We start from the raw sequence: 25,136 nt of genomic DNA on the forward strand, positions 1-25,136 counted from the left end.
ACATTTCATAAGAGTAGAGATGTTAACCACAGTGTCCTGGCAAAATTTCAACTCAGGAAACTACGTTCTCTGCAGTTAAATTTTGCCTATAGCTTCAGTTAGATAAGTTACTTCTCACTTTCCCCCCTAAAATCTCTGGTGTTGTGCAAGTTGGTGCTGCATTTAGAGCTCAGAGTTTGCTACATTTCGGTTGTGAGTTTCTGCCAAGTTAGGACATCTGTAATTTTCACTGGGGATCCCCAGTGGACTTCCTTCCTTAGGTGCTCTCCAGCAGGAGCTGTGCCCGCAGAAGCCATCCTAGAACGAATTTAGCCCTTTGTAAATATTCCTTTCATCCACTGTTGTCTGATTTCATCCTGTAGTGTCCTTTTGGGATAGCAGTGTTTAGTTGGGTGCAACTATCCACTCCTTATCAGTGCAAGGAAGCGTGGGCCTTATTTTTGTGGCTCCATGCCAACCCTTTTATTCCTCATTTTTCACAATTCCTCCTCCTCCTAACACAAAAAAAGTATCCCTACTAGATAGACTCATCTTCCCTTCCTTAGAGCCATCCTCCTGTGAACAACAAGAACCCAATGCCCTTTGGAGCACTGGTTCCTCTTTGAACCAATCAGGAGGCTAGTACAGCAGAGTATGTGCAAAAATTTTCCATTGAAAAACAACACCTGCACTTCATGTCTTGTGGTGACTTAAAACCACAATCAAGATTCAGACTCAATTAAGCAGGAAGTAGCTTGATTTGCTACCACAAAGCAATTGGGCTGGCCTATTAATAAATATATTTGCCTATGCTAATCTTTTGTAAAACAGTACCTCTCTTGAGCCTAGCGCAATTACATGGACCCAAAGATTGGTGGACTTGTAGTACTTTTGAGATTATCTTTCAGTTTCTTGTTTCATGACGTGCCAACGATGTTCTGATGTCTCACCATATCAGCACACCCTGCCCTGTGTTGTTCCTTGTATGCAAAAAAGTATAGGCAAAAAATGGGTTTCACCACTTGTAACTAGAGAAGTGCACTAGTAAGGTTGAACAGAAGAGCATACTGATATTGCAAAATCCTATCAATATATAGGAGGGAGTTTCAGAGGTGTGGGAAAGTGTCTTGTTTTATGGGTCCCTGCAATTTGTAAAAGATCCTACATTTTGGGAAATGATAACTAATAATTGCTTCCTTTTTACTCTGTTGCAATAGAGCAAGGGGGCACCTAAAATTGAAGAGTAGTATATTTAGAATCGGTGAAAGGACATGTATTTTTACACATCATATAATCAATCTATGGATTTCACTGCTCCAGTAGGTCATGGAAATGCATACTGTAGCTTTATTTTATAAAGGAGTAGGGAAAACGTTATGACATTTAATATCTGTAGTTGTACAAGTGGTGATAATGAAACTAGTAACCAGACTTATTGCTTCAGGGCATAAATCATTTACCTGTCAGATCAAGAAGGAATATTCTATCTTCCTCCCCCCTCAGCCCCATGCATAGCATTGCACAAAAGTCCAGGTTCATTATTAGTTTCTGCCTTCTTCTGGCTAATCCCAGTACCTGACCAGATAAACCAGTGGTCTGATGCAGAATGAAAATCTTTTTTTGGTGTTTAGGAACAGAATGAATCTGCTTATAAAAATCAACAATGAACCAATTTGTTAAGGTATTTTTCAGATAGGAAACATGAGCTTTTAATGTACTGCACATAATTTATTTTTCCTCAGAGCAGTGCTATGAATAAAGGGAGGATATTTTCCCATCAGTTTCCACCTGATTCCCATGCTCACTACCCCTTCCTTCTTTCTTGATCACACCCATAATTCTTTTCCTCTTTCAGACATGGTGACTGCCTTTATGCTGTTCTCAATGGTTGGGACAGCCTCACATTCACTAGATCCAATCCTTCATTTTCTTCAAAGTTCACTTCTAAAAGCAGTTCATGAAGCAGTCCAGCTATAATGAACATTATTGTGCACTGGATGATATCTGAACCATAGCACTGGATCGGAATACCCTCACTATTGGGAGTTTAAACATTGTGGCTTGGGCACATTTTTATAATGTATAAACAAAATTCTGGATTGAAACTCGCTTAAATTTTGGGGGAAATTGGATCCGGATCTGAACTTTGCAGATAAGAGTCACGTACTTATTTAATGGCAATGAAACTCAGTGGGAGTTTTGACTTCAATGCGAGCAGGATTTGGCTCTTAGGCTTCAATCCAGCAAGACACTTAACCATATATATAACTTTAAGCATATGAATAGCTGACTTAAATGGATCTATTTGCATTGTAACCTTTTTAACTTTTATGTTGAAATGTTCCCAATGAATATTAAATTGTTAAAGATAAGGGAATAAAACATAATTTAGTTTTCAGGTTCGAGCCTCTAGGTTGGTTACAAAAAAATGTATTTAGTAGATGACCACTAAGCAATAGTTTGAATGATAACACTAAATGTTATTCAAAAGAAAAAATATTAATTACTCAAACAGGCATGCAATTATAACTTGCACAATACTGCAATTATACTTACACTCAATAATGTATTAATGAGTGATCATCAGTCCACTGAAAGCAGAGTGAAGTACAGCTTTATAATCCTGGAATCTAACGGTACCCATCTGATGTTAATTGGAACTCTCCCCAGTCTTATAATACTAATTGACATTAAACCTACCCATTACCACCTTCACATTTCTGCCAACTCCTTATTGGTTCTTTACATTATACGTGATTTAAATTAATATCTGCACCAATGTCTTTCCCCTACTATCAATATAGACAGTATTTTAATAAAACATTCACAATTCTTAAAAACACTCAGTAAAGTCCATGCCAAAGCCAGTTATAACTGAAACATAGCCACAAGATAGCCTTGGGTCATGTCCTCACCAACTTCAATTTTCCCATTTTACTATCTCCAACTTACCTCTAACTTTTCTCACACTAGTCATCTCAATTTTCCCTACTCCTCTATACTTAGGCTAACTTAAACCAAAACCAAATTTCTACTTAACATAGACTACAGCATGCATAAGTTATTCATGTTCTTAAGTGCTTTGCAGCGTCAAGATCTTTCTTATATAGCACAGTTCTCTGGTTGAGGAGTGATGAGTACACTGATGGCAAGATAATTTTAGGTGCTATTATTTGTTAGGTCATGTTGCTTTGTTAGGTCATAAATCATGAGCTGTAATTAACGTGTACATTTTTTTTAGAGGAAATGCTTGCTGTGAAATATGCTCTGTGGTGGTCTCCAAATGGAAAGTTTATAGCATATATAGAATTTAATGATACTGACATACCAGTTATTGAATATTCATATTATGGTGAGGACCAATATCCTAGAAAAGTAACTATTCCATATCCAAAGGTATGTTGCTTATTTTAAATGGGTGCCATTTAATTCCCCTTAGTTTGTAAATGAGTTGTGATGATTTTTAAATAGAGACACCCAAAATGTGCATGAAAATTGTTTGTACTGCTGTGGAGCGGTGTTTAATCCTGTTCTATCTTAGAATTAATTTAAGGAAGTAAACTTGAGCCCCAACCCTGCAAAGACATAAACATGTGTATAACTTTACACACATGGGAGTAGTCCCAATGAAATAAATGGAACTACTCATGGAAGTATAGTTAAGCATGTGCGTAAAGGTTAGGAGGATCTGGGCCCTACTTTGCTTTCCTACCTGATGTACCTATTGTGTTGCTTAACAATGTCTTTATCATAACATACTGTATTGAAAAAAAAAGCCTACATTACACTGAGAAATAAGAGGATGTGAGATCTCAAATTTATTTAAATCCTTTAGCGACCTGATCTAAAGCCCACTGACTTCAGGTCAGTCAGGTCCTCACTGACTTAAATGGGCTTTGGTTCAGGCCTTATATCCGTAATTCCAAATATAAGGCCAAGTTGATTGTTCTGTATTGGACATCTCCTATGACCCTAGTTGGAGTCTTCTGCACAAAACTGGGGCAGTATACGTTCCAGAGATCTACATTGTACACAGGAGAGAAGAACTTCACCTAATTTCATGTTTTCTACCCCCAAGCTGGCTGGATGGACATTGAATTAGATAAGTTGTTTTCTTCTTGATGCATGAACTAATGCTAAGTGGAATAACAAACTGCCACAGTGAGTTACTCCAGATTTACATTAGTTTAAGTAAGATCAAAATCTGCCCCATTATGTTCAGTAATATCAATATTTCAAAATACTTTAAATTCTTTAAAAAACTGATTGCTTTCTTGAAAGAAAAGATGTTAATTTTTTAAAATGGTAACTAATCCTCCAGAGCTTGAATTGAATAACCTGGTAATACATTTCCTTTGAAGGCTGGGGCTAAAAATCCTACGGTTAGAGTGTTTATTGTAGACACTACTAACCCTGAAGGTTTAGGTCCTAAGGAAGTACCTGTTCCTGCAGTGATAGCATCAAGGTAGTGTGTTCTCAAATTCATCTTCTTTTCCTTTTCTTTCTGTTTAGTGTTAAATGATGGGACCTCTTATTTTCTTTTCTGGAGGTTCTGTTCTGAATGCTGCAGCTTCATATTTATGGATCTGGAGCTAATCTGAAGTTTTAGATACTGCTTTTACTGGTTCATACATTATGCAGTTCACAATCCTTGTTCACATAGGGCCGAATCCAGCACCATTGAAGTCAATGGGAGATTTTCCATTGTCTTCAGTAGAGCAAGATTGGGGCCATAATGGATGCAATAGCAATAGCCCATTTGTATACTGTAATAACCAGCTTTCATTCTTTGTTTTTAGTGATCACTATTTCACTTGGCTCACTTGGGTAACAGATAATCGAATCGGCGTGCAATGGCTAAAGCGAATCCAGAATTTTTCTGTCTTAGCTATATGTGACTTCCAAGAAAACTCCAATTCCTGGTACTGTCCAGAGGTACTGCACATTGAAATATATGCTTAACATTGCTGTGAAAACTAATTTACAGTTGAAGTTACAGAACTTTGAGTATAGATTCATAGATTTCTGAGGCCATAAGGATCCATTAGATCATCTAGCCCAGTGGCTCTCAACCTTTCAGGAGTCTCATTTGTCTTGCATACCCCCAAGTTTCACCTCACTTAAAAACTACTTGCTTACAAAATCAGACATAAAGATACAAAAGTGTCACAGCACACTATTACTGAAAAATTGCTGACTTTCTCATTTTTACCATAGAATTATAAAATAAATCGATTGGAATATCAATATTGTACTTACATTTCAGTGTACAGTGTGTATAGATCAGTATAAACAAGTCGCTGTCTGTATGACATTTTAGTTTGTCCTGACTTTACTAGTGCTTTTTACGTAGCCTGTTGTAACGTAAATATCTAGATGAGTTGATTACCTCTGGAAGATGTCTGCGTAGCCCCAGAGGTATATGTACCCCTGGTTGAGAACCACTGATCTAGCCTGACCGCCTGTATAACACAGGCCATAGAGCTTCCCCCAGTTACCTCTGTATTGAGCCCTATAATATGTGATTGACTAAAGCATATCTTCCAGAAAGGTATTCATCATGATCTGAAAACATCAAGAGATGAAGAATCCTCCACTTTCCTTGGTTGTTTGTTCCATTAGTTCAGTGGTTTTCAACCTGTGGTCTGCGGATCCCTGGGGGTCCACAGATTATATCTCAGATTTCCAAAGGGGACCACACCTCCATTCAAAAATTTTTAGGGTTTCACAAATGAAAAAAAGTTGAAAACCACTGCATTAGTTAATCACCCTCACTGTTAAACTAAATACAGTAACTCCTCACTTAACGTCATCCCAATTAACGTTGTTTCATTGCTGATCAATTAGAGAACATGCTCGTTTAAAGTTGCGCAATGCTCCCTTATAACATTGTTTGGCAGCGGCCTGCTTTGTCCACTGCTTGCAGGAAGAGCAGCCCGTTGGAGCTAGCTGGTGGGGACTTGGAACCTGGGTAGACCGGCAGCCCCCCATCAGGTCCCCTAAGTTCCCTGTGTGGCAGCCGCCCAGCAGGCTATCAATTGCCGGACAGTTCAGCTGTCCCTCCCCCCCATTGTCCTGTGCTGCTCCTGCCCTCTGCCTTGGAGCTGCTCCCGGGAGCCTCCTGCTTGCTGTGCAGGGGGAGGGGGAGAAGAGGGGTGCTAATGTCAGGTGTCCCGCCCCGCTGCCCCCCCGCTCCTTTACCCCATCTCCACTGAGCAGTGGGGAGACACAACAGGGCTCAGGAAGGAGGGAGTGTGCTGGCAGCAGCTGCTGTCTCAACTTGCTGATCTAATTAAAAAGGCAATGTACTTAGAGTGGGGTCAGCATGCTTAAAGGGGCAATGCGAGTCTCTCTCTCTCTCTCTCACACACACACACACACACACACACGGTGTGTGTGTCTGTCTCTCTCTGCCATGCTGTCTTCCCTCCCTCCATTCGTGCTGCCTTGTAGAGTGCGAGGCTACATTAACAACAATGTGTTAACTCTTGAGGACTCAGCCGAGTGCTAGTTCATCATTTAGCAGTAAGTCATTCCCTGGGAAATATCCCACCTTCTGACTCCACCACCTCAACCAAGCTTCACAATCATCATAGCTGTGAACAGTATTAAATTGTTATGTATAAGTTTTAAACAATGTATCATTTTATTTATTTATTTATTTATGAAAAAAATTTCCCTGGAACCTAACCACCCCTATTTACATTAATTTTTATGGGGAAATTGGATTCACTTAACATCATTTCACTTAAAGTAGCATGTTTCAGGAACATAATTACAATGTCAAGCGAGGAGTTACTGTAAGTAATAACCTAGAACTAATGGTGAATTATTTCATGATACTGTGATTCCTCTGCAAAGTAAATAAATAAATAAAATCTAGTTACAAAAGCAAAAAACCAAATTGTCAGTACTGTGTTTTCAAAGAGTTTAAATAAAAACACAAAACAGATATCCACTGACTTCAAAACTATTGGGTTTAATTCTCCTCTTTATTTCTGAACCAGGAGATCTCCTCGCAGGGAGGAGCCTAATTGTGAAAAAATGCATCTGATTTATGTGCTTTGGAAGTTTACGTTAAGGCTGTATTTGAAGCAGGTCCTAAATTATTTCAGTTCGAATAGTTCAAAACTATGTACATTGAGAGTGAGAGGAAGATGTACAGAGATGAGAGAGCTGTGGTCAACAGTTCTCTGATAAATTTCATACAGATGCCCCAAAAAATGGTTAACACTGAAGTGCAGTAATTTCAGTATGGAAGCCTCATTCATGCTCCTGTAGTCAAAATTGTCTCATAATGGGCATAAATCTTGCTTCTAGAGGTTATGTTTAACCATCCATAAATATTCACTTCAGGTTGAAGTTTAGGATATATAGAATCAAGCAACCAATTTTATAAAGAAAGAAGTTTTTTGTCTGTTTTATACAATGATTTTTGTTAGTTTACATACTGCAAATATAAAGGACATGACATTTCAATTTACTCAAATGAACTTTACAAATTATATGTACAGCAGATATTGCTGAGACTTTAAAAGGTAAGAAAGTTAAGTTTCAATCCTGCAAAAGCTTATGCATGCAAGTAACTTTTCACACGTGAACAGTTGCATTGCAACATTTCAGACACAGTAATGTAAAGTTACTCGGATGCAATTTGCAGATCAGGGTCCTATAAGTCAGTGGTTCTCAACCAGGGGTATATGTACCCCTGGGGGTATGCAGAGGTCTTCCAGGGGGTACATCAGCTCATCTAGATATTTGCCTAGTTTTACAACAGCCTACATAAAAAGAACTAGCAAAGTCAGTATAAACTAAAATTTCATACAATGGCTTGTTTATACTGCTCTATATACTATACACTGAAATGTAAGTACAATATTTATATTCCAATTGATTTATTTTATAATTCTATGGTAAAAATGAGATAGTAAGCAATTTTTCAGTAATAGTATGCTGTGACACTTTTGAATTTTTATGTCTCATTTTATAAGATTTTAAGTGAGGTGAAATTTGGTACACAAGACAAATCAGACTCTTGAAAGGGGTACAGTAGTCTGGAAAGGTTGAGAGCCAGTGCTATAAGCAATTTTACATTTCCAAAAAAGGCCATTTTCATTATATAACAGATTCAATTCAGATTTTCCTTAAAATGGAATCTGTGTCCCATCAGTAAGAGATATGTGTTTTGAGGATTAAAGTTGATATAGAAAATCGAAAGGATTTAGAAACATCAAGGGATTAAGGGGTCTACCAGCAAGATGCTGGATCATTCTTGATCCAGCAAAGCACATAAGCACATGTGCTTAACTTTAAGCATGTCAATGACTTCAATAGGACTAATTCCATGTTAAAGTTAAGTATGTGCTTAAGTGCTTTGCTGGATCGGGGCCAGAGTGATCAGCATCTTGCAGGATTGTGTTCACAATCCTTGTTTAATTGTATTGATGCTTTCATAATACTTTGTTTATACAGTGACACAGTGCTTTTATCATATTAAAGTTTGCACAAATGGCCAATTGAAGGCGTGTGAACAGATGGGAGTGCTGCATTAGCTCTATTTGTCCTGAAGAAGTGCATCTCTGTGCATTTCCACGGGCAAAAACAGTTCCATCTCTGCTTTGTTTTCAGATTAAACCCAGGGCATAAAGTACAATTAATGTGCTGTGCTTTATGCATTTGAAAATAATATATTTTACAAGTAATTTCTAAAGCCCTGATCCAGCAAACACTCAAGCACGTGTTTATCTTTTATTTATGTGAATAGTCCCATAGAAGCCAATTTGATTTCAATGGAACTACTTGTGTGAGTAAAAGTTGTGTGTGTAAGTGTTTGCAGGATTGAGGCCTATGAAAACATGTTGATGTGAGCCAGAGGCTTGCACATAATACTTAAGCATTTGAGTAACTTTACACATAAGAGTGATCCCATAGAAGTCCATGGGATTACTTGTGTGAGAAAAGTCACATATATGCTTATGTATTTGTGGGATCAAGGCCTTAATTAAAATAGAGGCAAATAAATCAGGAATGCATTACTTACATCCTTAAGTCTTTGGAGGTTTGTCCCTTACAAAAGGTTGATTATTTCATTAACAAAATTGTTTTGAACATTTTCTATTTGGCATTGATTTAAAGTTTTTCTTCAAAATACATAGATGTAAATATGCCTGAACTTTTAAGCATAAGCACTTAAATAACTTTGCTCACATGAGTAGTCCCATGAAAATTGTTCATATGCTTAAGCACTTGCTGATCAGGCCCTAAGTTGTGAGCTGACTGTAAGATGCTAGTGGGCAGAATTGCACACAGTTAAATTGAATGTTATTTTACTTGTAGACTTATTAACCTGAAAAATTTTACCCTTTCTGTTTGCATTTTTTCTATTAATAAGAAACAAAGCCAAGCACCTGAGTTAATTATTCAACAGAGTGCTGCATAAGGATTTCATCTTGCAAGGTGTTGAGTGCTCCTCTGAGGTGCTGAATGCCCTCAACTTCCACTAAAGTCAGCAAGCATAGCACCTTGCAGGATTGACGAGAGGAGGAAAAGGCACAATTCTGAATGTTAATTGAGATGCTACATTAAGGATAAGAAATGCAAGATGTTTTCTTCTGAGAGCTAATTTTGGTGTGCACATTTCACAGGGCTCCAGACTGTGAAGAAATGTTCCATTAAATGAACAGTTTAAAAAAACCCCACTAATTTATAAAATTAAAAAACTTATAAATCTATTGCATGCAGAATTGTTAGCATTAACCAGTAAATAATTTAGTTCCATCTAACAATCAGGACATTACAGTCTGCAATGAAAAAGTCATTAGAAACTATTGGAAATGCATTAGAAACTTTCTAAGTCAAACACAAATCAAAGCCTAAAAATGTAAAAGGATCATTAGAGCTAGTAAAATAACTGATTTCAATACATTCTGTACAATACATTCTGAATAAATCTGTACAAGCCATTTTTTAAAGGTCAACACTAAAATATTATAAGGGCCTAAATCCTGAAAATCCTTAGCGATATGAGGAGTTCCAGATGCCCACATTTTTAAAAGAGACTAGTGATTTTCAGTGTCTAAATTCTACACATTAATCCTTAATTCTACTTCTTGTGTACCCAATTGAAACACCTTAGAGAGGTTGAGCACCTGTTCTCTCAAAATCCAGTCACATTATGGTATCTCAAGTTGGGCACACAAATATTGAGGTGCCCAAAACCACTAGTCACTTTTAAAAAAAATTCAGCCATTGAGTCTATAAATATGAATTATGTTAAAAGAGGAATATATTTTAATTGGCTTTAGTGGGACTATTCACACAAGTTAGAGTCCCCAGAATCAGTCTGCAGAGTAGTGAAAAGTTTTCTCTCCAGACTGCTGAGAGTTCGAATGCCATGGAGGAAGCTGATCAGATTCTGATCTGTTATATTGCTGTGAAGCTAGAGTTACTCCACTGAATTAAATGGAATATCTCTGGATTTACAAAGGTGTAAATAAATGAATCCGGAACATGATACTATGCATTTAGCCTCTGCCAGAGGAGAAAAGGAGAAAGAATTCCCCATTGCTCATCAGTGCCCCATGGTGCTTGGGTATAAAAGACTCCTCCAACTGTGTGATCTGATGTAGCTTATGTGCTACAGTATATAAAGTCTATGGGAAAAGTTCAGGTGTAAATTTGAAAATGAACATAAAATACAGGCTCCATTCCTCTCAGCTGATGTAAATCAGCATCACTCTATTGAAGTCAGTGGAACTATGCCAAATTACCCACATTTTTAACATTAATAGTCCTGAAAGGATTGATTTTTAATGAAAAATTAACTGAGATAAAATAGCCATTAATTCTAGTTTTTATTGATATGTTATGAAAGATTGTTAATATAGTCCTGATACTTTTGTCAGGTATCCTTCTAAGTTTCCTGGAACATGTTATTTCAGGAGTGATTTGAATTTAGCCCTAAAATCCTTCTACAATGTCAGTTTGCAGTTCCATATTTATTTGAAGAACTTTCCTCTCTGTGAATAAATTGTGCTCTTCTCTTTCCTACACATCCTAAAGGTTTTGCCCTTCATTTTGTTTTTCAGAATCGGCAGCATATAGAAGAGAGTCAGACAGGATGGACTGGTGGAGTAGGGTTTTTGTTGTCTTTTACTATCATTTATTGAAAAGCTACTGTAACTTACTTATCTTCACAATAACGTTGGAAAAATGAATAAGCTGGCATACTGTGTCATGGAATATATATATATATAGAACACTACACCTGATGCATTTTAAGGCTGGGATTTTCAATGTGACTGAGGGAGGTAGGCACCCACCTCCCATTGACTTTGCAGATCTCAGTCTTAATGACTTTGGGCTATACTGAAGTTATAGAAATCATATTCACATAAGTGAGAAGGACCTGAGTGCACAGTGCCAGGAGTGGCTGCGAGAGGCATTCTGCTGGCAGAGGACGTAGATAAAAAAAGTTCCTCTGGCATCACTGGGCAGCTCCTATTCCTCCGGACATATCTATAATAAATATATTTCTGAAATGTAAACAGTGTTTTCAGAGCACAATTTTAGTGAAAAGTGCTGCTCTTCCTCACCAAGTGAGAAGCCTTTGAAGCCAGAGACCAGAAACCTGTGGGTAACTGATACTTGCTTTCAACTGCCAATACATCAATATAAATATCTATGTCCAGTAGCTCTCACAGCATTCGGATATCTATCTATCCATCCATCCATAGTTTCTATGTCCTATATATCTGTCTATTACTCCTCAAGCATGACAAAGTCAATTACCAAGATTCAATCAAGCAGTTTCTGCATCTTCTTACACTGGTCTTAATTGAAAACTTCAATTTGCAGTACACACAGTCCTATTATTTGAGATAACTACTATGCATCTACAGGGATAAGACACTTTATTAGATCCCCTTTTCCTTACATTCACTTTTGGATTAATGATGACAGGTTGCTATAAGAACTAATAGAAACTGCACAAAATAATTTTGCTTTATTCTCTATGGGGGGTTTCATGGTTTAGGATGATTAATAATGGAATACAGAACAATTTAGCTCTGGGGTCACAGGTTCAAATACAGCTCAGGTCAGCAGTGTTGGAAAGTCATAGACTCTAATGAGTGTCTGATGGCATATGTGAAATGGGTTGGTGGCTTCAGACCATTTTCTCTTATTTAAAAAATAAAAATCACAGTTGGCAGTAACTGGCTTCCTTGTTAACTGTCTCAGCAGAGACCAAGGTTTGAGCAGGAATAGAGATTGAACTATATTTATACCCCAACAGGACTGAAGCATATTGGTGGGGCAGAGTGGAGAAGCTTGGACAGCCTCTGCCCCATGCTGTACCTGCTTTGAATATAAACAGAAAACTTTAGTCACCAGGACTATTAGTCCCAGCACCTTTCACAAATACTAATTTTATTCAAAAACTTTTTTATTTTTAAAAATCACCAACTTTGACTATAATTAAAAAATGACTAAATTAAAAAATTAATCAAACCAAACACACACACACACACACACACACACACACACACACACACACACACACAAATAATCCCACCTGCATGAAGCAGAAAGCGTGTGTACATGTTGGCAGGCATTGTGGCCAGTTACCAGTTAAGAAGTTTGACAAAATGTACACTGTGATAAAAGGGAAGGCCAGTTAAAGCACTCTCTGGTTGCTTTAATGTACATATTGTAAACTGTGTATATTATAAACTGCTCAAAAAGCCTGGTTGTTTTTGTTTCTGTTCCTTTGTTTCAGTTCTTCGTTTCAACACCATATTTTACTTCAGACACCACTTCATACTACAAAATTTTTAGTGATAAGGCTGGTTATAAACATATTCATTACATCAAAGGCTCAGTGGTACGTCAAACAAAGAATTATCCTCAGTAAATTCCTATATTGTAGGTTCCTGAAATAACCTTGCTATATATCTCGTTTTATAGGAAAATGCAATACCAATTACAAATGGACAATGGGAGGCGATATACATTTTCAAAGTAACGGATGATGCAATGTAAGTATTCTACAGAGCAGAGCCTATTGTTTATGTGCTATTTGCTGTCCGTAAGAATGTACTACAATTATACTGATTTTTTTCAGGGTTCCATTAGTCTCATTGGACCCTGATATTCAAAGAGGCAGGTGCCTGGGACCTGTGTGCAATTTTACTAGAATTACCACAGCTGTGTACAGAAATCAGGTATTTGGGCATGCACATGGCCATAGTTAGCTATGGTGGAAATACCCAGTCCATGGACACAGCTATAGTAAATTTTGTGTACAAATATGCACATTTTTGCACACATGGGCTTCTGAAAGACCTTTTGAAAATCAAGGTCCACCATTTTTTTCTAATAATTTTTAGGTCTCTATTCAGCAAAGAACTTTAAGCATGTGAGTAAACCCATCACCATTCAGCAGGACTTCAGTGCTTAGGGCTGAGCAAATGCTCTGCTGAATCTGAGTCATACTCTACAGTTATGCTTAGTCCTCTGTTGTACAGATGGATCTATACATTACACCTAGTTGATCAACTAACACCTGGGAAGTAGGATGAAGTGATTAAATTTTATGGTTCACTTGCCATCTTCTTAGGATTTGAACAAAGGTTGCGAGGGATGAAAAACTAGGGTACTTAACCCACTGTTACATCTTGATACCCCACACACAAAAGAAGTCAAAATCCAAATTCTAGTTTAGTTAAATATAACTTTTCAAGCAGGCTTCTGACTTAGGATGCCCAATACTAATTCACAACTTATGATTTCATGGACTACTTAATAACAAGCAAATTAATTTATAGATTCTATTCAAGCAATGAATTTGAAGGCTATCCAGGGAGAAGGAATATATACAAGTAAGTTCATATCAAACTTTTATAAATATTGATTAAATTAATATCAGATGGATCTGGGTTTATATCATATAAAAGAGAATTCTACACAGTCAGAAACAGTTTCAAAATGTTAAGAGTAAATATCAAGAAGTTCTTACCTAAAATTTGAATTGGGCTGTTGCACTGCATATGCGAGTATCTTGCAATGAATAGATAATATGTATTACTATATTTAAAGTGACCATGCGTTTTGGAGGGGCACACAACATTGGGATACATTTTCAAAGTGTGCCCCCCATTTCTGTATATATCACTTCCAGGTACATTTTGATACTATCATGTATATGTGATAGACTTGTATGTGTAAATCACCTGAACACATATGTGATAGTGCTAAAAATGCATATGCAAGTGTTTTTAAATGCAATTTATACTCACAAACAAATGGAGGAGGAAACAGGGTCTAGTGGATAGGGCACTGGACTTGGACTCAGGTGACCGGCTTCAATTCCCAGCTTAGCCACAGACTTCCTGTCTGACCTTGGGAAAGTAATTTAACCTATCCCAGTGGTGGGCAACCAGCAGCCCACAGGCTGCACACGGCCCGTCAGGGTAATCTGCTGGTGGGCCGCGAGACGGTTTGTTTACATTGACCATCTGCAGGCATGGCCTCCCGCAGCTCCCAGTGGCTGCGGTTCACCATTCCTGGCCAATGGGAGCTACGACCACTGGCCTATCCTATGTTTCCTATCAGTAAAAGGAAGATAGTACTTCCCTACCTCTGAGATGTCGTGAGAGTAAAATCCATTAATAATAAATGTGAGGCATTCAGATTGTATGGTGATGAGGGCCATATTAGTACCTGAATATCTAAATAGACAGGCCACATTGACTTTGAAAATACGATCCCAGAAATACTAAGCATATATCTGAAAGTTGGCACTGGGGAGAGGGGAGAGGAATATTGTCTGAATCATACAACTATTGTTTAAAAATATTGAAAAACTGTAAACATTGATTAGAAAGTGAAATTTAAATGTGACTTGACTTTACAATATAGATGTTTGGAGCAGGTGAGGCAGCATTATGTGGAAAATGTACTTCAAAGCAATATTATATTGTATTATTTTGTTTTCATTTCCTCCTAGAATTAGCATTGGAAGCAATCCTCTAAGGAAACAATGCATTACTTGTAATCTAAGGAAAGAAAGGTGCCAGTATTATACAGCGAGATTCAGTGAAAATGCTAAGTATTATGCCCTAGTCTGTTATGGTAAGTATAGTATGTGACCAAACAAATTCTAAGTTGTATTTTCAAGGGAATATGAGCGAGATGATGATATTTATTCCAGGCAATATTCATTCAGTTGACAAAAGAAGTTTTAAACTGAAAAATGTTGGTTGCCAAAAACTGCAAAAAAAATGTTCTCAGTTGCTGAAAACCAAAGTATTTTTGTTTTTTGGGATTTCAGTTTTTTTACAAAAACCTAAAAAAAATTGGCTAAAACAAATTTGTTAAAATATTTCACAGGAAAAAAAAAAATCATTTCCTGACCAACTTCAGCCAGCTTCAGCCTTTCTGTTTCATTATTTGGGTTCCAGCTAATCTGTACTTTGATTCTAACATAGAAGGCCAAATCCAGCTGTGGCATAAGCAGATGCAACTCCCACTGAAGTCAGTAAGACTTGAGCCTGCTTATATTAGGGCTGAATTTGACCCTAAAACTGCTGACAGTTTTCTAAGTGATGTAGTTTTTTACAACAAATATAAACTTTCTGAAAATAAATGCAGCGAGACACAGGGATAAATATGAAACCTTTGAAATTGCTCTCAAGGCAGAAGTGGGTGAAATTTTGGTCCTATTGAAATCAATAGAGATTTTGCCTAGACCTCAGTGGGCCAGGTTTTCACCCATTATCAGGGCACTGTAAATAATGGACAGTATATCATATAAAAATTCAAAGGCAAAAAACTATACATTTCATCCTTCCCAATCCTATATGTAGTGTAGCATCTTTTGTTACCATCTTTCAGAATATGAACTGAATGTTCAGCTGTACACACAATAAAAACCCCAGCCACCGGAGCAAATGTAACAGAATGATAACACCTCTCAATCATCCTTGCCAAGAATATTTGATATTGTCATCACCACATGAAATCCACTCACCTTAGCAAATGTGATGTGACATGTTCTCAGAAGCCCATTTCACATTGTTAATTTTGAGTTCACCTTATGTAATGGCACCTTAGCTATTAGCTGGATGTCACCTTGTCTACAGGAAAGAAATGGTCTTTGAGGGGTTTAAAAGTTACCTTCCTCCCTAGAGCTTTGTTGTTTGGTAATGGCCAAGAATCCATTTCCTAAGCAGTGCTTTTGACATAATGTGTGTGGCAGTGACTCCTGTGTTATGCACTAGGAACCCCAGAATTGTGCAACATTGCCTTCCCCCTCATGCTTGTATCCCTCACAGTTCCCAGTCCAGTACAGTACAATTTAATACAGAAAACTTTGTAGTTTTATATTTTGCTACTAAATTGAATTTACATTTCCCACAATTTTTCATTGTGCCAGATTTTTCTATTAAAAATACATCACAGCATTGTAGATGATATGATGGAAATTTAGACAGATTGGTAGGGGACATTGGAGCTTTTGGTACCAAGACTGGATGGGAAGCTAGTCTGGTTAACAATCAGTCATTCATTCATTATGTTGCTCATGGAGCACAGAGTGCACATTTCAGATCACCCATTTCCACAGAACCCAGTCTCCTGTCAGTGTTACGGCCTGCTCTATATTAAGACTGAGGCAGGTGAGGTTGGAAGCCACGACATCCCTCCAGCATGTATGAGGCTGCCCATGAGGTCTTCTCCATCCAAATTTTGTTGTATCAAATGTATAAAACTGGTGGGCTGCTATGGAATGTGACATGTAGAGCAGATGCCCAAGCCACCTGAGCTGGCATTGAGTCACTTGGGAAGACACTGGAGGCTGGCTGGTACGATGCTTGACATCCTTGTTTGTATCATGAGTATCTCGGCTCCATTGTTAGGGAAGGAAGCTGCCTTGGTGACATGAAACCTTGAATCCACAAGGCTGCGAGTGTTATGCTCTTGGAAAGCTTCCGTGGTGTCAGTGCCACGTATCAACTTGGACTATGATCCGTATCTATCAAACAGTAGTGGCTTCTATCTTTTTTGTATGGATCTGAAACCTGGGTCACTACTGAGACACAAATGCGCCAGCTGCACACTTTTGACATGAAACAGTAACGACATATTGGGCATATGGTGATTTCATCACATTTGGTTAACAATGATGACATTTAAATTGACATCCTTAGGCTTCTGAGTTGACATATTATTGAGATGGCTTGGGATAGTTCACACCTTTTCTTAGAGCATTGTTTCAGACTGTCTGCAGACTCAAGCAGAGAGCACCATGTGGAAGTTCAGTTCACTTTTTGAAAATATTCAGTGCAACTGTAAGATTTATTTATTTTTAAATGAAAGCTTGGATTCTGAAGCATGATTATGCAGCAATTATCAAAAGGAGGGCAATCATACAGTCATTTGATGTGGCTGTATAATTACACTATGCCTGGGCCTTGGTAACAGCTATTATTATACTTGTTAGTAAGACATTTTCAAAGAGAGAGTTTACTGTTTTATGGTGTAGGTGCAGGGGGATGGACTAGAAGACCTCTTGAGGTCCCTTCCAGCCCTACATTTCTATGATTCTATAAAAAGGAAGTTATATACAAACATCCGGTCAAGAAATCTGACACATCTTATCATTGATATTTTAATAGTAACTCTACTCTTCGAACCAAGTTATGTTTCAAAGGATATACAACTTTCTTTTTCTTTTAATTCTCATTACAGGTCCGGGCATTCCTATTTCCACTCTTTTTGACAGCAGCAATGACCGAGGTACTGCAAATATTCTGCATATTTCTGTGCGTCGTTTTTATCCTGAATATTAACTAACTAAATCCCATAAGTCACTATTTAGACTTGCACTAAAGATGCTTTTAACCCTCTTTGAGGGTCAGATTCAATACCCAGATTCTTTCGTATTACATTGTGAAATTTGGATGTACTGTATTTTTATTGTTGAATCCAGCCCTGCATTTTGCATTGCTACAAGCAGTGGGTATACTGAGCATTGGTAACTCCCAGTGAGCCAAATCCTGAGCTCAATACACAGTTTCTACTCAGCCCTTAGTTATGCACACTGCCATTGACCTGCATTTTGCCTGAGCAAGGGTTGACTAGAAATTTTGTGAGGAATCCAAAAGAAATGTTTGGAGCTGGAAAAGGTTGTTCCATTCCCGTCATGTGTGCTTTTGTTCTCTAGCTATGTTTTTCCAACTCCTCCTCCTGCAAAATCTATGCATGAATTGCCACTTTTATCTGCCCATTAAGGGTCCCTTCTAATTTCCCCAGCAACGAGCACAATCTGTATGAAATGGTGAACAAAGTGTTGAATTATCAGTATGGCACTCTGGTATCTCCTTGTGCCTAGGAAACAAATGTTTAATTTAATGGACTTTTACCTTTGCCTTCACTGTGCCTTGCTTAGCCATGCTGCTTCACTGCAGAAAGAACCTGTTCAAGCTGCCTTCTTTTGTCTTTGTAAGGGAATTATGTAGCCACTTGTTTTAGTCATCTTTGTGCCACTTGGGCTAATTGCTTTCTTGTTAGGTGACCGTGACAGTGTTCGTCTTGGACTAGCCTGCAATTGCATAGGAGGGGCAGCAAGTCCATTTTCATTGTGGTTGGCAGGTATTTGACCACACACCACCCATGAATTCAAATGGGAGTTGTGCAGACTGGAAGGTTACCTTGGACTGTCTATAGCAATGGACAGACTTCAAAAAATTTGGAGCTCCAGTTTGGTTTGGTTCCAACATCAGGATGGTTTTTCAGCCTTTATCCAAGCTATCCAAAATTCCTGGATTTGCAAAACTGGCCTGGACATTCACAATAACTGACTTTCTTGAAAGAATTCTGGTATTTCCTGTTCCTGGTCAGCCTGTATTCTTCTGGTATTACTGCAGTCACAGAACCAGGAAGCGTTTTTCAAAAATGTAAAATGATGACAAAAAGTTTAACGGAAGTTGTTTAAAAAATCACGTAAGGTTCTGTTTCAGTTTGGGGGTGAAGATTCAGGTCACAGACCCTCATTAGGTACGACATTCTATGCCCATCCCTAGTCATAGGAAAGTATTTTGATACACAAAGTAGCTTTCAGTGGACTTCTACTGTGCCAGTACTACAATCTGTGCTGGATATTAATTATACAAAAAAATAACTTTTTAAATTTACATGTCAGTGTTTGGTGCTTATTCATCTAGTAAAGTTTTTCAGTAAATAAACATGGTTATATTGAGATTTGATTAGAAATTAGTCTGCAAATTACAATTCAGTGAAGTTACAGCAGAGGACAAGATTAAAGTATTAATTCAAATGCAGAGAAGTACATTATATCTTGCTATATGAGTCAGGATAGAGAGGAGTGTGCAGTAATCCATTATTCAGGACAATGGATGTAACTAGAGTCAACATTTGGAGAAGCATGTTGCAGACAGGAGTGTATTCTACATAATAAACTAAATAAAAGGTCGGAAGAGTGAGGTGTGAGTGGACAAGGAGAGAAAAAATAATAGTCACATAAGATCAATTACTTTGTATCCCATACAGCATATGTCAGTGTTCCAGTTTATATGTAAATACAACTTCAAGTGTATGATTTTCCAATGTATGACCTCATTACCATATTTGTAAGATTTTTCCATAGATTTCTTTTCCAGTCTAGCCACAAACAAAACAAGGGAGTCTCCATTAACAGAGAAGAGTTGAAAAGCAAATTGACTGCTAATATGGAAACTTCTTTTACCTAGAGATTAAAGTCCTGGAAGACAATTTGGAATTAGAATCTGCGATGGAAAACATCAAAATGCCTAAGACAGACATTAATAAACTTGAAGTGGATGGAATTAGTAAGAATTATACAACTTCTATTACACTATTTACTTTTTCTATCATTTTTACACTTATTCTATTGTAGGAAGCATGCTCCAGCAGTTATTAGAACAAGGGATTTGGAATTAGGCTTCCTGGATTGTATTTCTGGTTCTGCCATGGTTTCACTATTTGACTTTGAGAAACGCAATATCACTATGCCTCAGTTTGCCTGTCAGTGAAACAGATACAATACATCCCTACCACACAGAGGTGACGCTGTTAAGAGACTTCATTCCTTAATATTTGTAAATTAATTAATTTACAAATATTTAAGTGTAAATTAATTTATTTTTCTCTCACATGGGAGAGAAAAATAAAAAGCATCGTGGTATTCATAAAAAGGTAATATGTAAACTGGTATGCATGCATTGCCTGTTATAATGCCTTGAGAATAGGGTCTGAATTGTGGAGGTGTTATCATTAGTGATTTTATAACGTTATTTTATAGTATAGTAATAAATTGGTATAGAATGTTTCCTATACTCGTACAGCTCACCATTGAGATAATACTTGTCATCCTGATTTCATTTTTTTCTAGATACCTGCAGAAATTAGACCCTAATATTATTGTATGCAGCTTAATTAAAAAAACAAAACAAACCCCAAAAGCCTCAACACTTTATTTCTTCAAGATTGTTTTTAAACAGTTAAATAGGAAAAATGACTTAAAATCAATTCGTGACTCACAATTCATGAATCCTGTGTCTCATTGCTTACTCATTTTCATATGCTATTCCAATAAATAATGACTCATACATAGAAAAATCATCTTAAACATTGAAATATTTGTAATATATCTTTTTTTAGCTTTGTGGTACAAGATGCTTCTACCTCCGCAGTTTGATAGATCCAAGAAGTATCCTCTGCTTATTCAAGTGTATGTAAGATTTTCTTTTCTTTTTCCACATAATCTGCTTTATCAGAAAGGGTATTAGTTCTGACATGTCACGTGTAGTGCAGGATAAGTTCATTAGTGTATATAACAAGCACACCAGTTCTTTGGATTTAGGCTACATTTCTGAAATAGAATCCTGATCCTATTGAAATCAATGAGAGTTTTGTTGTTGATTTCAGTGAGACTAAGATTAGTCCTTCAGAAGGAGAATAGGAATTTGTAGAATATTGCTTGGATTCAATTCTATTGCCACTTCCATGTACCATGAGACTGCTGAAGATAGCACATTATGGGTTTCACTGTTGTTAACTTTGGAAAGTATGATATGAGCCTATCAGAAGTGGCTAAGAAGAAAAAATGTAAACATTGTGGGCTAGAGATTATCCCCAGCTTTCATTCAAGTGTATAAGGAGTAAAGCCCTTTCTGTTGTCTTGCTCAGCTGAGTAAGGTGTGCTCAGACTATGATGCCAGGTATCAGGGAGAAAGCAGGGGCTGCTCACTTGATATTCCCCTTAGTAAGCAAGTTGGCACAAAGGGGAAAGGAGGCCTTGCCTCTTCCCCACTCACTGCTGGTCAGATTATCAATCCAGATGCAGAGGGGTGTGGGGTCAACTGTATCCCAACAAGGGGTGAGGTAATTCACTCTGCCAGAACAAGGCAGAGAGGGGAGGAATTGTGACTTTGAGGCATAATATCCTCTCAGAGTTCCTCTTGGGACATTGCAGCCATGGGCCATTTTGGTCCAAATCGAATGGATCAACCTGAACTGAAGTGGATTACAGCTGGCAAAGTCCCACACCTATATCAGTAAAGGTCTGACTGTTTCTGTCTACTGAATACCATGAGCCTGTTCTGCCTTATAGGAGAAGATAGGCAGGGAAAATATGAGACACATGTATAACTACAGTCACTTCCAGAAATTTCCCCTCTCCAGAATTAAGATTCTGTTAGGCTGCCCACCAGGGGCTATGCATTCAAGAAGTTTCTTTTATATTAAATAAGATCTGAGGTTTGAGCTTTAGTTATTCCATTATTCATGTCCTGTATTTAATAAATGCTTTGTTTAAGATCATCCACCAAATCTAAATCTGAGATTCTGCGAATATTTCCTTTAGGTATGGAGGACCTTGCAGTCAGAATGTAAAGCACACATTTGGGATTAGCTGGATAACCTATCTTGCAAGCAGGGAGGAAATTATTGTTGCTCTTGTGGATGGCAGAGGTACAGCTTTTCAAGGTGACAAGATGTTACATGCAGTATATCGAAAACTCGGAGTCTATGAAATTGAGGACCAAATCTCAGCAGCGAAGTGAGTATCACAGTAGGATTCAATAGAATCCCTTCCACATTTTAAGCAACACTGAAGCAGTGGTCCATGAGACAGATTAGTAGATGCATTTCAAGGTCTTTTGAGCACCACTTGGCTGGTAACTGCTAAGAATGAAAATCTATATTGGGGCTCCTCATTGCCTCCAGTAGGCAAGACAAGAGATGGGACTCATGGAGAGCAAAAATTAGAGGTACATGGTACCCATGTGGTATCCCCTGAACCCATCACTTGATAAACATAATCACTATAAAGGGTGCACTTAATACTGCTACTTCAATTCTTTAAGAATAATAATGTGTATGTCCATAATGCCTTCAATCCTAGGATCTAAAAGCACTTGCCCATAGTCAGACGTGAAGTCTGTGGTACAACAGTACCCACATTTCTAGACTATCAGAGAGCATGTTCAGTCACAAGACCCATCTTCCTTGTCATTCCAAGGTAGCAAGAAATGACAAGAGTGCCTGGGGCAACAGGTGCTGACAGCAACCTCTTGCGATTCCTCCCATGCTGCTCTGCATCAAAGTTATCCAGACTGCAAGTGCTCCAAAAAGATATATCCCTCCGGAATGGAGCCTCTGGACAGAAAGGAGGACTGAGGGTCTCAGAAGCCTCAATTTGGGATTTCAGAGTCACAAGATACAACTGCACTACCAAAGCAGGTGTTTAGATGGGAGGAGGGTTAGTGTGCAGCCCTAGGGGAGCTGTGCTGTGGTGGGAGAGGGATTAATTTTGTCTTGGGGAAGGTGCCCCAAAGGGGCTGATTGGTATCTAGGCAGACTTTTTTGGTGCTGTGGAGGCTGGGCGGGGGGAATGGGTGCCCCACCCAAATGATAGACCTGGCTGTGAATAGCAGAGCCAGGAATAGAATCCAGGAGCCCTGACACCCATGTCCCTGCTCTATGTGCTTGAGAGCACTGCCTCTAAGTACCCTTATCTCTTCCTTCCTGTTTCTGCTTAGTGATCTCTACATTTCCTCCTTAGCTATTATTGCATTAAGTATGGTGTTATTATCCTTTTCATTGAAGACTGAAGCAGACTACCTGTTTTATCATTTCAGGCTTCTAAGTGTCATCTGTTATTTACTTTTCGTTCCTGAAACATTGCAGCGACATACTCTCTCACTTTATGAGATCATCAAAGTTATAAATTACCTGTTATTGCTCTAAAGTGACACTCCGACATGAAAGGGGTCAAAATCGACCTGTCAGAGACACAGTGAGGCTAAGGTGCTTCTGCAGCTGCAGTCTGGTCTGACAGCCTGTAAAGGAATGGCTGAAATTACCACAGACTTTCCATGCAAACTTTCCCCAATTCACTGCCAGCCTCTACACCCATTTTAGTGTGTGTGTGTGTGTGTGTGTGTGTGTGCGCGCTTCTGCTTCATTTTGCTAGTCTGTCCCAAGACTATGGGGCAGATTTACCAGCCAGGGCCATGTACCCTGGTGGGGGACTGCCCCCAGGAAGAGAGGTGCTTTAAACATAGGAGCCCAGCTGGCGAAGGCTGCAGCAGAACTGTGCTGAATTAATGCACCCTCTGGAAGCCCACATCCCATGTCCCTCCCAGTCAGTACCTCCTAATTTGGGTGTGGTTCTGGCCACTTGTGTGGGCTTCCTGGCAAAGGAAAGTTTGCAGCTGCTGGTAGAGACCCTGGGATGAATCTGGCCCTATTTGGTGCATTTGTCACTATGCTTCCTCTAAATGTGGATGTGAAGATGGCCGAGAGAAAGAAAAGTGAGATTATATTGCTGAAAGGGACAGAGGAGTTGCCCTTGGCTTACTAGTTTTTAATCTTTCTTGTGTCTTTTCCCTCCTCCTGACTCTTCTTCCCTGTTTTACCCTATTGTGTGCTGTGATCTGCACTGATAATTCACCCCGTTTACACAACTTTTTTCTAAGTGGCTTCTTTGGGAAGATGCCCCTGTGCACAAACCTTCAGCAGACTGCATCATTGCAATAGGATGCAGAGACAGGAAACCCAACACCAGTGATCTGGTTTTCCCTTCAAGCTGCTTGATGATCAAACAGAGGAGTAAGGCATAGCCCTTCCCTCCTCTCTGAGCTTTATAACATGCATCTGCAGGGAGCCTTGGGAGAACTTTTCCTTGTTATTTTTTATTACAGTGCCATGAGTGTGCATGACACTTTACAGACAAATAAAAGGGCAGGGTAGTTTAAAACCTCAGGACCTAATCCTGTAAGGCACCTCCGGAGAGTTACAGAGCACCACTGAAAGTTGAGTATGTTGAGCACCTTGCCAGATCAGTCCCTGATGTTGGTGACAACACAGCAAAGGCTGGCATTAAGAAAAGCGTGAATGGAATAATGGGAGAAGGAGAGTAAGAATAATGAAAGATCAGGAGATACATTTACTGGTGTGTATGCATTTTATTAGCTCCTTTTATATCTATCTATATATAGATAGATTTAAATTAGGAACACAGTCAGGAATGAAGGCCAAAGGGGTTAGCAGTGATTTCTGAGTGTATCTTCTTTAGTTACTCTTCCATGCTGTGATCAGTGCTCCCACTGGGCTCCTTAAGCATTGGTTTCAGCTATGCCGTGGTCTCTCTACATAGACGAAAATAAATGTGTGTTTAAATATTAAGAGTAAAAAGTAAACTAAAGGGTGTTTCATTGATTCAGGAGGTCAAACAGATGAACATAATGGTTCTTTAAAATCCATGAAGCTGTTACTTGGTCCTTTGCAGAAATCAGATGTGCTTTCTGTTCTGAGTGGTACCCTAATGTGTCCCACTTGAAAGAAGCTTGACCTCTTTTTTATTAACTAAATGTAATGTAAATAATCCTATTGGGTGATAAGAATGGCTTTATAATTGTGATTTTTCTTTTAAACAGAAAATTTATAGAAATGGGTTTTGTTGATGAAAAAAGAATAGCAATATGGGGCTGGGTAAGTAGTTGCTGTTGTTTTTGGTATTTCCTTATTTACCTTTCTTAATCTTACTGCCGTTAGTGTTTTCTAAAATTCTTCCTTGTTTTCCACAAAGTCTCTCTAAAGCTACTTCTCTAAAC

General features: G+C 38.3%; 1 protein-coding gene across 1 annotated transcript in view; it reads left to right on the top strand.

The window, feature by feature from the left end:
* FAP (fibroblast activation protein alpha) overlaps positions 1-25,136 on the top strand; it is a 55,276-nt gene that overhangs the window by 19,251 nt on the left and 10,889 nt on the right. The window contains exons 9-21 of the mRNA XM_054044400.1: positions 3,221-3,375; positions 4,341-4,444; positions 4,779-4,914; positions 11,067-11,111; positions 12,758-12,862; positions 12,946-13,016; positions 13,806-13,859; positions 14,987-15,111; positions 17,728-17,775; positions 19,749-19,847; positions 20,680-20,749; positions 21,884-22,078; positions 24,960-25,014. Of these exons, the coding sequence (XP_053900375.1) occupies positions 3,221-3,375; positions 4,341-4,444; positions 4,779-4,914; positions 11,067-11,111; positions 12,758-12,862; positions 12,946-13,016; positions 13,806-13,859; positions 14,987-15,111; positions 17,728-17,775; positions 19,749-19,847; positions 20,680-20,749; positions 21,884-22,078; positions 24,960-25,014 (1,262 nt within the window). The remainder of the gene's footprint in view (positions 1-3,220; positions 3,376-4,340; positions 4,445-4,778; positions 4,915-11,066; positions 11,112-12,757; positions 12,863-12,945; positions 13,017-13,805; positions 13,860-14,986; positions 15,112-17,727; positions 17,776-19,748; positions 19,848-20,679; positions 20,750-21,883; positions 22,079-24,959; positions 25,015-25,136) is intronic.

The sequence above is a fragment of the Malaclemys terrapin genome, chromosome 11 (assembly GCF_027887155.1).
Source record: "Malaclemys terrapin pileata isolate rMalTer1 chromosome 11, rMalTer1.hap1, whole genome shotgun sequence".
Taxonomy (NCBI): domain Eukaryota; kingdom Metazoa; phylum Chordata; order Testudines; family Emydidae; genus Malaclemys; species Malaclemys terrapin.